The sequence below is a fragment of the Cottoperca gobio genome, chromosome 4, assembly GCF_900634415.1.
Source record: "Cottoperca gobio chromosome 4, fCotGob3.1, whole genome shotgun sequence".
Lineage (NCBI taxonomy): Eukaryota > Metazoa > Chordata > Actinopteri > Perciformes > Bovichtidae > Cottoperca > Cottoperca gobio.
The window spans coordinates 3,071,814-3,085,880 of record NC_041358.1 but is presented as its reverse complement, the minus strand read 5'-3'; the positions used below and the strand labels follow the sequence as shown (position 1 = coordinate 3,085,880).

The following is a 14,067-nucleotide window of genomic DNA, read 5'->3' as shown; positions in this document are numbered from 1 at the left end:
GTGAAGACAGATAACAGATTAAACTCAAGTGTATCACTTCCAAGTTTTATATTTTATTTGTTTTCTGGCATACCATTTAGTTAAAAATCTGTAATAACTGTAGATCTAAACAATAAAACAGACCACAAACAGTGTTTTTCATTAATAAGAAGGTTTTTTCTTTTCATGATCTGTTATTTTGCGCATTAACTTTTATTAGGGACAAATAAGAAATTGGTAGAATTTGTCTATCAGCGAGAAACTCTTTTTTACATTTACATTATTATGTATCCTCATTTCCATTTAGTCAAATGTAAGGCCGGAAATTTCCCCTGAAACATTTCATATTCTTGATTATTCAAGAATTCACAATCAGAACTATCAATAATTACAAAAATAATGAATAAATAATAAAGATATTCTGCCCGTATAAATAGTGTGCCTATAAGCAGGACACAGTGCACAGTATGAAGACAGAATGCAGGTTTGTTATTTATGTGCAGGTGTTTGTTAAATAGGATCCTTTTTTTAGTATTAGCACAGTACACGTGTGCAGACAGGGAATCTGTAAAAAGTTGCACTAGAGCTGTTAAAGCCGACTGACAGCTGATCCAGCTGTGATCAGCTGCCGCTGGCATCGACAAACGTCACTTCACTTGACGCTTCAGAGGAAAGAACGTCTCATTTCTCTAAGAACACATTTCTTCGTTTTCGCTCTCCTCTCATGGTTTCCTTTATGAATCCTCGATTTGAAGGAAAATATTTGTGAGGGAAATGTGGATGTCATTTAAGAGACTTGGGATGCACCCTGTGTCTGTACCTTAAAATTATGTATAAAGAGAGAAGATTGTGTGATTGGCAGCAGGTTTAAGCCTTTTCTTAGAGAATATTTTAAAGCTCCTCTCACTCTAGCTGTGATGTCATCCACTCAAGTAACCGTCCAAATGCACACTAATGTAAAAATCTGAGAAAGGCATTTTTACCAAAGTTCAAAGGGATTGAATTGTTAAATTATGCCTTTAAAGATGCACGGACATTTTCCAATTCTGAACGTTTCCTGCATTAATTTCAATGGAGAATTTGTGTTGGAATATGAAATTATGAAAGTTATGAATTATAAAAGTAATAGCGAGCATGTCCTAATTGAGCTGAACGTTTTAATGTTTGAATAGAGTTTCTACGTTGAAAAATGCACACTCACAGCTGTGCCTTCCGGAGCAATTTGGGTTTAAGCATCTTGCGGAAGTACGCTCAGACATTTGGACTGGATGTGAATCGAAACACCAATCTTCCTATTCATGGGCAATCCTCTCTACCTCCTGAGCCGCATCATGTACTGGTTGTGACTGGGCTGTACTTTTCCCAACTTAAAAAATTCAAATTTGAAATTCAAATTTCTAAAAAAAATCTTTATTAAGATCTTTGTGTCCCTTTAATAATAGCACAGTATGAGAGGAAAGGGGGTAGAGCGGGTGACATGCAGCAAAGTGCCACAAGTCAGATTGAAATCCCTGGCCGCTGCAGTAAGGACTCAGCCTTTGCATATCGCTCTACCAGGTGAGCTACTGGAATGCTTTAAGCAACAATCTTAACATCTGTTCAGAGTTTTAGGTGAGTCATTTTAAATAGGTTGCTTTTATTTGAGAAAAAAAGTGTTATTATTCAGTTTCAACTATGCTGGATTCTGACTACAGGTAAAACGCTGTGGAGGGAGAGTGCAGAGTATATGCTTTACAGCAGATTTTTGTGGATCAGATCAAGTATGAAATTAATTCATGGTTACACAGTATTTGTGTTCACATACAGTATGCTTTAGATAATGACCAAATTGCAAATAATGTCAAAGGCCGATGGTGCATCCACCTGCACCTGTGATGGTCCCATTTCCCGAATTAGGAAGTTTTTCTTGAGACTTCGCTGTGTTCATAAGCTTTAAGCAAAATGTGGAAAAAGATGTGTGTAGATTATTGCTGAGCGCTTTTAAACATCATGTTGATAACGGTTTCACAGCTGTTTTTCCGACTGGAGGGGTCAATGAATGCAGGACAAATGCCCTATCCTGCAATGTTAACAGAAGCAAAACATAAATGTGTACCTGCCTCAGGTTCAAGTTTCATAAAAAGTTCATGAAAATCAGGCAAGCAGTTATTCCGTAATCCTGCTAACAGATAATGAAACAGTAAAAAATAACATCTCGCTCTTGCCTGACTTGCTGAAAATTACAGCACTGGGACAACTTTGGTCCCTGAACTGTTGTCTGTCGAGCTGTAACATTTAAAGACCTCAGGCTATGACCTTCACTGATGACCCTTTGGTGGTAAAGGGGGTTGGATATTTAGACAATCTGACAGTATAATGTGATGAGGGCGAGGGAGAGCATGAGAAAAGTGCAACAGTCAAGAGTTTGACCCTTGGTTTAGAAAATGTCAATACAGGGTGATGGTACAGTACCTGCAGACTTCCAACAGCAGAGTAGGCTGCGTAGGAGAACTGCTGCTTCGGCAGATCATTAGGTCCACGCTGGTCACAGGGGATCCCGTTTGGCAGGAAACACTGGCGACTAGACCTGTCAGTGATGGTGTTGGGGGTGGAACCAGGCAGGCTGAGCAGAACCGTGTGATTGGACAGATGGACATCAGTCAAACCAAGTTCCACCCACTGCCTGTAGAGGTACCTGGCTACGGCTTCCTCGCTGTCATCTGATAGGCTGGAGAATGACCTGGAAGCAGCAGACAAAGAACATGTTCATTATATCATGCAATACAACACTATGACTTATTTACTCCAGACTCAAAATACAAGTTTTTCAGTGAAATCCTACAGATTTGTATCAACTTTCTACTGATGTTGAACAGAGAGCCTGGTATTTCCTGAAACCTTCAACAAAATTACAAATAACTGCAGAAACTGAGGCTTTCCTTGGGAGCCTGTTTTATAATAAGTTGGTGGCTATTGGGCCTTGTCCTTGTCCACATTACCGCCACCATGTATTTGTCATATGTCCTTTAATACTGAAGTCTGAAATCTGGCAATAACCTGTTATGTACCTGAATCAACTGCCCCCGCAATTCCTTATTCGGCTGTGCCACATACAGTAGTTCCCTGCTACTACACAACATACTCACCTAAGGTACTTTAAATGCTATACTTTCCATACAAACATTGGAACATTGATAAGATAATATGATGATCGAACAATTATGCATGTGATATTGTATTTTTCCACTTCAAAGATTGCCTAAAAGAAATTGAAAATATTGCCACATAATCTATTTTATATGTAGAAAACAAAAGCGATTTTTAGGGGATTGTCCTCTTATATTTTACAGATACGATGAAATTCATAACCACAACACAATTTATTCACATCTCAAGGCTTTTAATGACAGACCACATGAAGAAAAAAGATGTTCTTTAGAATGAAACAAGTTTATAAAAGATTACTTCAGATATGAAGCGAAATCTATTTGGAAAGTATTTAGTTTTTTGTTTTGCTCGAGTTTGGTGAGTGCTCAACATGAACCTCTATTTCTTTCTCACACACACTCAGCTCCTTTCTCACACACACACTCAGCTCCTCACAGGAGTCGCTGTCAATTCCGTTTTCCTAATTGCATGAAAGACATGTCAATAAAGTTTGATCCAGGCCTTATTTGAGTCTCCTCTGCGGGTTTGTTTGGTGCCTGTTGTTTACTCTCTTTATTGTTCTGAATCTGAGAGGACTGGACTCAAAAGTTCAGCAATAAAGATGTTTCCACGGATTGACTGGTATTTCAGACCTTTGGCGAAGAACACATACGCCATCCAGCAGCTGAGCCTGAGAAGATAAGATATCTCAATAAAAAAGTATGATCTCAGATATGAAGCTAAATAAAATCAAAGAATGCAATTTTGTTTTTGAAAAAACTAAAAACTGCACACAATTGTGGGCCTACTATTCAAGATGTCACTATTTCCAACTAAAAGACATTAAAGCAAGAAATAGCAGAGAATACGTTTTATCACTCGGATGTGTGAGTTAATTTAAGTTCCTATTATTTTCTTTATTTAATGTTCCATTTCCTTGTATGTTTAGTCTTGTCTTTATTTCTCTGTGGTTCGGTGATTTTATTTTAAAAGCACTACTTTGACAATATTGAGATGAGAGGATTTATATTAATCTTATGTCTGTGTTGGGTTTGGAGCTTATGCAAAGTCAGGCTGTGTTAGACGTCTTTAACAGTAAAATATTCAACATCAGGGAAACATTGTCCATCAAATTAGACGTTTGAGCACCAAGCATCATTCATGTAAACACAGCAGCATATTTCACAAAATATTGAACTTTTCCTTTTAACTGTCCCGACCACTGTCTATATATAGATGGGCTATAAATGGGTAATAATCACCTAAATCTATTTATCTGTGTATCTGCAAGGGTACAAAATGTGTTCAGGCCAGTAGTATATGTGTCTAGTGTGTGTGTGTGTGTGTGTGTGTGTGTGTGTGTGTGTTTGTGTGTGACATCTATATCAGTCTCAGCAGCAGATGGCCCAAACACACAATTCTGCTATTCTCTAGTCATTGGGCCACGTCTCATAGCTCGCCAGGAGCAGCAGCAGGAGGCGGCGTGTGTGCTGCTGTGTTTTCGCGAGTGTGTGCGTTTCCGTATGTGCGTACTCGCAGAGACCTTCATCTACAAGCCAAGCTGTTGGAAGGACTCCCTGTGGTTTGGGAGACATGCCCAATTCTGCCGACGCCTCATGTCTCAAGTGACTTTGAGTGTGTCTGTGTTTGCACGCATGTGGTGATCTACACAACTGTGTGTTTATGTACATCCATCTTTTTTGACAAACATGTTACCCTGATGCCATGCAGTATGTGAAAACATCCTCCCCTCCCCCTTTCCTCAAAGTACATGAATACACTCTACAATAGTGGTGATATTCATGCAGGTCTTTTAAAGTAGGAAGTAACATCAGAAAGTATCAGAGGTAGAAAAATCTTTACTCCTTCAAAGTTCTACCAATCAATATCTTCATACAGACAATAAATCAGCTGACTGTGTTATAAAAGGAGTCGCTGACAGAGAGATCCACAGATAATCCACATCCCTCTGAAGTTTCCCTCAGCTCTAACAGCACCTGCCCATCACCCAACAGCAGACAGATGGAGCAATGACTATAGTGAAGCATGAGTTCAACTAATTAGCCAATAGATGCAAAGGTTGGTAAAGACCAAAGAAGAGTTTAAATAATAGTGAATATGTGACTTACATTCACCAGGAGGCAAGAAACGCAGTCATGCTGGATTCCATTTAAATGCTTCAGCTTCATGGTCCTGTGCTGGTATTGTGCATGGTGGCTCACTGGCATACTATCATAACTTACTGGGATACATCACCTGTGCTTCTCACACTATGACAAGTCAAACTGTCTGATGTGAGAAAGTCAATGTTAGAGCTGGAAGTCCTAATTGGTGCAAGACAACTTCAAAAGAGTAAAGAAGATGTTGATCAGTCAGTACAAAGCCACAGTACTGAGAAGAAGTCACATAAGTAACTAAAAGTGTAAACACCTGTGTGTGAATCATGTCTATGTGACAACTGACAATAGTATTCTACTTTATAAGCTGTTATAAAGAGTTAGATGAAAACTCTGGCTGACGCTTTTATGTTTCTAGGTGACTCCTATGAATATGAGAAAGTGGAATAAATAGTCTTGAATTTGTATTTTATGGCTACATGCATGTTATCATTCTAACCCAGTAGTTTAAAAAAAGAGTGAGTCTTAAGCTTACAGGTTTCAGATAAAAGTAGGCAGTTGATAAATCATGTATTAGACATGAAAATAAAGGAACACCTTTAAGTTGCAGGGCAGCTGACTACAACTGTACATTAGACCGCTTTCTAACAAACATGTTTTACTTTTACATGAGAAAAGGTTTGTCACAGCCATATTGGGCCAGATTAAACCCAAAGTCCTATAGAGATAAGGTTGGGGCCACTAACATTACCCTAAAATGTTGCGATTAGTAGCATCTGGCACTTGTGTTCCCTCAGCTCCCACACAGTAGAGATGTCCACCCTGAACAGAGCTTTATACCATATCCTACAATCCGGTAGAATAATGTAGCTGTAAGTTAATGACATGCTACATCTTGGCCTTGAAGAAATGCTAGGTTACTACTGTAACTAGTTAGCCGGTGATGCTAAATGCAGTTTACGTTGGAGAAGACAAAGAAGCTGTTTAGACCATTCCTTATACTCTTGCTATTGTGTTTTTGTATTTGCAAGGGTGAAGAAAGCTAAAGACACGTTTCACTCTGACTAAGCTAGCGCTCTAAAGCTTGACTGACCTGCCTTGTTCAGTTAGAATTGCAATTGCGAACAATCATGTTGCCTACATTTTAATTACTGGTACGCTATTGCTTATCATAGCAACATGATTTATGTTCCCTGAAAACGGAGCAAGTGTAAGCTCAGTGTGCCATTTAGCAGTTTGCAGAAAACATTTCCCACTGGAGTGGAACAGGGAGATTATATGATGTCTCACTTCGTCTGAAGGACACTGGTCACTCAGCACAGTGGGCCACATTGCCACGTTGTGATGTAGTTTATTAAAACTTTAATGGATCCACGTTTCAGACTCCACTAAACCTGTCATTTCAGAAGGTTACTATCACATTAATATCATGTAGACGTGGCTTCTGTTTTAAGGCAAAAGGCCCTCACGACATTCTCTTCTGGCTAATAGGATTTAGCATGGATATCATGTACGTCATCTGTATTTATTTGGGGGAAAATTTTTCAAAACAGCATTTCAGAAACTTCAAAAAAGAAGGAAATGTGTGTTATTTCCATGTTGTTTAATCTTTTCAATGCCTGCAGAGATGCTCTGATTATTTTTGAAGTGTTGACAGGCTGTATTTGAAGCCCTGAGCTTGTCTTTATCTGATGAGTGGATTGAATCCTCTCCTCTGAAGCCTCTCTACCCCACAGAGAACGATAAAGAACTGTTTATCCAAACTTCAGCCCGCTGTAATTGTTTCATAACAGCCTTTTTTAAATGTTTCATATCTTGTCTCTGGCATCTAAGCTTAAATTAATTCTGTATTCTCAATATCACTGACAAACGGGTAGAGGAAAGAAACGTCTATTCATCTTGATTTAAAGCAACAGTTCAAAGTCTGGTCCCTGAGTTCCAAGCTTAAATTTCTTTAAAAAGTCAAAAGCTTTTCTATTATTGCAGTTGGAAAAAGGTAATATTGCTTCAAAGCAGTCTTTAGCATCATTGCACCATCTCCTTTGAAAAACAAAGACACAAATTAACTTTGGCAAAGTGTGCCTTTCTGGTCTGCAAGCCCAATTTAAGAAATCCACTTCTTCTCTCTGTGTCGCCATGTTTTAGTACATGTTTTATGCTTGTTATAATGATAATGTGTAAGGGCTATTAGCACGAGAGCAGGCAGATAAATCACATGTTCTGCTCATGCAGAGTGTGGATATAATTGCCTTAGTGGAAGCTCCGTGTGCATTCTTGGGCCAAGCAGACTTGGAATATGAGTCGCTGTTGCCTCTGCTGGCAGCTGCTGAGGATCCTGCAGCACACAATCATTTTAATAGCTCATCCATTTGTTCAGGAGACAATTGATTTTCTCTGTCTCAATACACGTTAGTCACATTTGATTTCTCACGTCCCATTTGCATTTGTCACATTTTAAGAGCGTGGCGCCTTTGCTCAGGCTCCATGATAGGAAATCTTTATTCAGGTGCCAGGACTGGTGTTAAGGTGAAATCTTAGTGATGATGGAGGCTGCCAATAAAGAAGATTCAACACATCACTGAGTGCTCTATGCAGTGCCATATAGTTCAAAACAGATGGGAGGCATTAGGAAAGTACATCATCTGAGAGTTCAATCACTGCTGCCTTGACAGGCGTCGACTCAGGCATGCAGTGGTGCACAAGATCTACGCCAAACCACAATTAAAGTCATGTGTAGCATTTGTATATAAACGTAAGTATTTCTAGTGTGGCGAATATACCATAGTATTGATTAACCCTATTTTCAGTTATGAATGAACAATTTATGTCTGGTTCATTTGGAATGAGAAGAAAGATATCTAGGTAGTTATAAGGAATAGCTGCCAATGAGGCTTAAGAGAGACAATAATACGGCAGTATCTTTCAATTACCACTTTACTGGCTTACTCAGTTAGAATGCATCACTATGAATCACCCACACAAATGTGTGCGGTTAAAAATATATCTGACATATTAATAATGAGAGTTTGAGCTTGCTCAGAAAACAGTTAACTCCAAATGGCAGTGGATCATTATTATTAGAATATACTTTATAAGAGGGAAGATAAAGTTAGTTTTGCCTGAGGAAGTATTACTCTGTAAGACGGAAGGTTGTCTGGATGGTTGATTCTTCTTACTGCTCGTGTTTTGTTGCAGGTGTTTCTGTACATATGCTGCAGCCTTTGTCTGCCAGCTGTGTGTGTGTGCATGTGTGCAACGTTATCGGGGAGTGAAAGGTTATAGTGCCATGCGCTCGATAAAGTGTAACTAAACACTAGGTACTCAACAAGTGTGATAATAGGAGACTCTGTGCAAATACCCTGTGCCAAACAGAACACAAATGTCTTTATCTATGCCCACCCATGTGGTATCTGACAACTCTACTAGCCTTTAATATGTCCCATGCTACATACCATTACATTAAAAAATAGGCTTTGTGTGTGTGTTTTCAAGGATAGTGTGGCAGTCACAAGTCTAACATAGCAGTGATAAATGAAGACATCATTCAGAGACAGACTGACTTTGAATAAAGCTGCAGTTAAAGAGCTGCTTCTCACTGAATGTCAAACAGGTTCAGTGTTGCTCTGCCCAGCTACACTGCTGAATAGCAATGCACACAGACACACAGCACAGACACAGACACAGACACAGACACACACACACACACACACACACACACACACACACACACACACACACACACACACACACACACACTACAATTAACCTTTGGCACCCCTGAACAAAATAGTACATTTTGCTCTGTGAATCGCATTAATAAGGGCAGTCAGGAGGACATTTTGAAAAGAAAGAAAAACAGTGCAGTGTTAGCTACGTACAGCCATCGTGATCCTGGTTTGTACAATTCTAAAATTGTGTGGAGACCTCATCTAAGTAATGAATTTAACCCCACCCTCTGCCTTTTAGTAATTCTATTGCCATGGGGTAATTAAATTCACTAAACTCAGAAAAGTCCCAAAACAGCTGCATTTCAGTCAGGAACACATGTCATCAAGTTAAATTATCTCTAAACCATTAAACAGTTTGATTTGACAAGAGATCTGGTTAAAGGCAGGTATTTTGAATTGTGACAGCACACAGGTATGAATGTAATGCACAATGTTATTTCAAAATATATGACATTAAAAGGTCTAGGAAATAGCTAGCACACGGTCTTAAGATTCAGCATCAACAAGAAAGCCATTCTTATTGCTTGCTTTAGCGGGAAGTTTATAACCCTCCTTGTCAGCAGAAGTAGTCAAAACACTGAACACCTGCAATATTGATATTGCCAAAGGTACATCATGCAAAACACATTGCCACACATTGGCCAGACCACAGCTGGAGGTTGCGTCCATGAACAAGGGTTTCCTTTGCCCTTCTTTGGGTAAATAAACAAAGAAAAGTGCATACGGCAGCATTATTTCACTTGCCGTGTGACAGGCCATGTTGACAAGTCTACATATGAAGATCTAGTCACAATGTTGGAGGATGTATAACATTCAAAGTTCACAGTGACATAAACACAAACACATGATGGACCTTTTGATCTGTACCAGCAATGATTGTTCAGAGAGCAGGATAAGGTCTTTACATGCGTGGTATCCTGGTTTCTATCGGACTAATCTAGGAAGCAGCTTTCTCAAAACTGAGAAATGGTCTATCCAGGTTTCTGAAACAAGAATGTAATGTTTACATGTGCAACAGATAACTGAAATAGTCCAAAAGCTCGATTTTATAACTGCTGTAAATATTAGCATACACCCCAAAATATGACCACTACAACTACATTTCAGATGAGTATAACATGCTCCTGCTATATTTCCCAACTAAACAGGCTGACAAAGATCTCCAAAAATCTCCCCCAAAAATGAATGGCTGTTGATTATTAGCTGCACTGATTGTGTCCTTCAATTCCAGGCAATGAAGTGTGCACTTCTCAGCCACGTCTGAAGAGTGTTTGAGGGACAAGATCTTGCCGTCTACAAACTGAGACTTCAGAGGATCCTGTCCCTGAATTAACATGCAACTAGCACATTTGTAGTGTTTGAGGTTGAGAGATATCCATTCATCACTTCCTCAGTGCACTCTCCTGCTCTGCACACCTGTTGCTCATTAGCTCTGTGAGCTTCTGCCTGCCTCCTCTGTGTGTGAACATTGAAGAAAGAAAAGGAGGGCAATTTCTCAAGTTCATTTGTCACCTGCCTTAGCTTCCCTGCCTTTTCTTGTATAACCTGTTTGCCTTCCCATTCCCAGGGCAATTAATTTGCAATGCAGAGATAGGTGAGTGAGGTGCAGGTAGAAAAACTAACATTAGCTATCAAATTAAATGTGCTCACACAGTAAAATACAGCAAACATGTTAGCGTCATCAAGGATAAATGATGAAGGCCTTTTTGTGTGACAATGGTATGAACGGTACCCATAAGCTTACCAGTCATTTAATATTATCTGTCTTGTTTCCTAAGCCTTCCTTTGGGGCCAAATCAGTGTCCTTACACATATACAGTAGATTGTACCTGTCTTGTGTACAGCAAAACAACATATGGCTGTAAATGCTAACACAACCTTAGGGGGTTTAGTGTCACATTCAAGGACACTTTCACAGAACACATGGTGGCTTGTACACTTTTTGACAGGAATACAACCTGAAGACATTAGTTAGGGGGGACGTTTCTGTGAAAATGAAGCTACCCTAACTGATCTGTGTCAAACATTATCTATGATTAAAATCCTCCAAAAGAGTGAAACGACTATTCAGCTGCAATGCATTCCAGCTTTATGCTTTAAATGGATTACGTCCAGGTAATACTGGATCATATTGGATTGAATATAAATACAAATGAAACAATTCTTCAGTGATATTTTCAACAATCGAACAGGCAACTTGCAGAGATTCCCCCATAACCCTGCTGCAGCAGTTTAACTGTGTCTTACGGTGTTTTTGGTTGGACCAGAAAGTATTTGTTTAAAACAGATTGGTGATGCTGATTTTCCCTCATTGTTCTCATTGAAGTTTGCTCGAAGTGATGCAAAATGTGAGCACTGCACCTGACTACGGTTACATTTTCTTTATTTTAAATGTGACATTGCTTGTCAGAAACCGGTCACATGGTAATTTAGGAGATAATCGGGCCTCATATGCTCTGATATTGAATTGTGTTTTATGGTCCAGCATTTCTAGGTTTAACCTTAAAATATAAGCTACTTTAATATAGCACCACAAAGTAGAGCCTCAATTTTAATCAACAGCCCCTTGATGCATTAAAACAAAAATGAACATAACAAGGTTTAAAAGGTAGTACTTATTGTATGGCATTGCATTGTAAACACAACATGTCCACTGAGTATGTATTATTGTTCATGTCATATCATCTGTGTCTCACAGATATAGAGAAATATTTGAACATATATATACATCTGTGTTTTAATATGAAAGCCATTGAGTGCCAGTGTGTCCAGATGAATTGCTTCACTGTAATGTTAGTACTGAGAACCTACTTATTTATCCAAAATGACATGATTAGGTTGAATCATTTTGGACATAATGAGGGTCATAAGGAGTACCCCACTTGAATAAAGAAATAGTCATCACAACCTGTCACCTACCCACACAGCATGAGATAATCCTTCATAAATCAACGGCAAAATGTCTAATATGTTCGATAGGCAAAGATGTTCATAGTGATGGAAGTCTGACTTTGTATCATATATAGAGATCCAATCAAAGAAACCCACACTTGGGAAATAAGCTCACAAGCAGGTTCATATGTAGAACATGAAGAAATACAGGAAATGTATGATTTATGCAATGAAAAAGAGTAATAACCACCACCACTCCAAACCACCGAATATCACGTGGACATACAGTAGATGCTGTATATCTGGAGGTAGGAGAAGAGATGGAGAAACGTAGGAACGTAGATGTGTGGTCTAATGAGATCTTTGACAACTAACTAATGTTAATCTTTTAGAAATCACACTGATGACTGTTTAGCAGAGAGCTTTTACAAGGAATCAAATTATGACCACAAAACTGTTCAAAACAAATTCATGGATGGCATTGAATGCATCCTAAAAATTCTTAAAATGCGTCATTGCTGTGGTGTTTTATATCCTATAAATAAACATTTAGTGAGCTCTGCTTTTGTTTTGTTTTGTTGTACTTCTGGCCTACGGCTAATCAAACAAGAGACAATACACATATCTGTTTGTTTGTCTTTAGAGGGTTAGAAGTTAAAGGATTTGCAAGTCAAAATATCAGTTTTACCTGGTCTATTAATGGTTAGTATGACCTTAACAATGCACAATGCTCAAAACCACACCAAATACTACTGGAGTCAATTTGACCCCAGGCTGTTTTAGCTTTATAAAAGATATACAAATTAATTTGTTGTAAAGTTGTTTTGACTGATATTGCAATCACTATCACATGTAATGTTATAATGCTTCAGAACCCTGACCAGCCATAACCATACTTGTAATGTTGTGAGAACCCCTGATAGTTCACGTAACATGGGAGATAGGAAAACATAATTCCTACAAGAACTTTGACATGTCCCCACACCGTGCTGGAGTGGAAATATGGTTCCCACAAGGACATTGATAGTTCACACAACATGTGAGCGGCAAACACATAAAAGCTCACAACAGCCATTTCTCTTGGTGCTCTGTGTACTGTGTGGTTAAGTTGGTATGGCATACGTCCAATATTAAATCTCCTTTTACATCGGTTATACTTTAGTTTTGGTTCATCAAAACGTTTTGCTGAAAACAGATTCAGCTGGAGAGAAGTTTGATGGGAGTGGTGAGATTGAACCAAAACCAATAAGTTGTATGCCATTAAACCAGAATGACAAGATAAAAGATTATGAAACGCTCTGTAGATTTGGGGTAAGAGTTTGTGACAGCTATTTGAAGGTTCTCTTTAGTATTATACAGAGATTTGAAATATGGACAAGTACAAAATACATTCGTCAACAACCTATTTTTCCATGACTAAGACAAGCCGATGACGACATCACCGCCATCACTAAACACAAGCTGGAACTACTTCGACCTGCAATATTGTTAATGAAATAAGACGAAGCTGAAGTGTAGTTAAAAAACTTTATCAAAATCTCTCGTTATTTTCGTTGAACAAAAGGAAGAGACAAAATATTGTTAGTTTTTTTCCTTCAATTCAGCAGTTCTGTTTCTGTGCTGCATGCGCTACATCTGGACGACACAGGCAGCACACGAGGATCACTATGACCGGGTCAGGGGTCAAAATGTCACAAAGCAGCGTAAATTATTAATAACTTACAGAAACACTGCCTGGAATAGTTCACCTTCCACCTTCTCTCTCTCTCTTTCGCTCTCTCTCTCTCTCTCTCTCTCTCTCTCTCTCTCAAACACACACACTCAGTTCTTCTTATGCGGTTTGTGCGATGCGTATTGGCTTTCATAATGGGGTCTTGTTGATTTAAAATAAATATGCAAATTAGAACATGTTCCATGTCTTGATTTCCTTAAATTGATACCATCAGACCACTAGAATTACAAAAATATTGTTTTTTGCTAAACTATATTGATTGACATTTAAAAATATATTACGATGACTAAAAAATTATAAAATGCCAACAGCTTTTAAAAAAAACTCGACTTAAATAGTTCGACTACGACAAGACTAAATGCTCAGACTTTTAGTCAACAAAATTTTACTGAATACATAAACAGGATAGTGTTAACAAAATAAAACAAAAACTAGCATTGAAATTTGATGCAGGACTAGGAATAAACAGTTAAAAACAGAGCACATAATTAAC

The 14,067-nt window shown here is 38.5% G+C and overlaps 1 protein-coding gene across 1 annotated transcript in view; it reads right to left on the bottom strand.

Annotated features, from left to right (window-relative positions):
• naaladl2 (N-acetylated alpha-linked acidic dipeptidase like 2) overlaps nt 1-14,067 on the bottom strand; it is a 323,222-nt gene that overhangs the window by 254,756 nt on the left and 54,399 nt on the right. Inside the window, exon 4 of the mRNA XM_029428942.1 lies at nt 2,431-2,698. Within this exon, the coding sequence (XP_029284802.1) occupies nt 2,431-2,698 (268 nt within the window). The remainder of the gene's footprint in view (nt 1-2,430; nt 2,699-14,067) is intronic.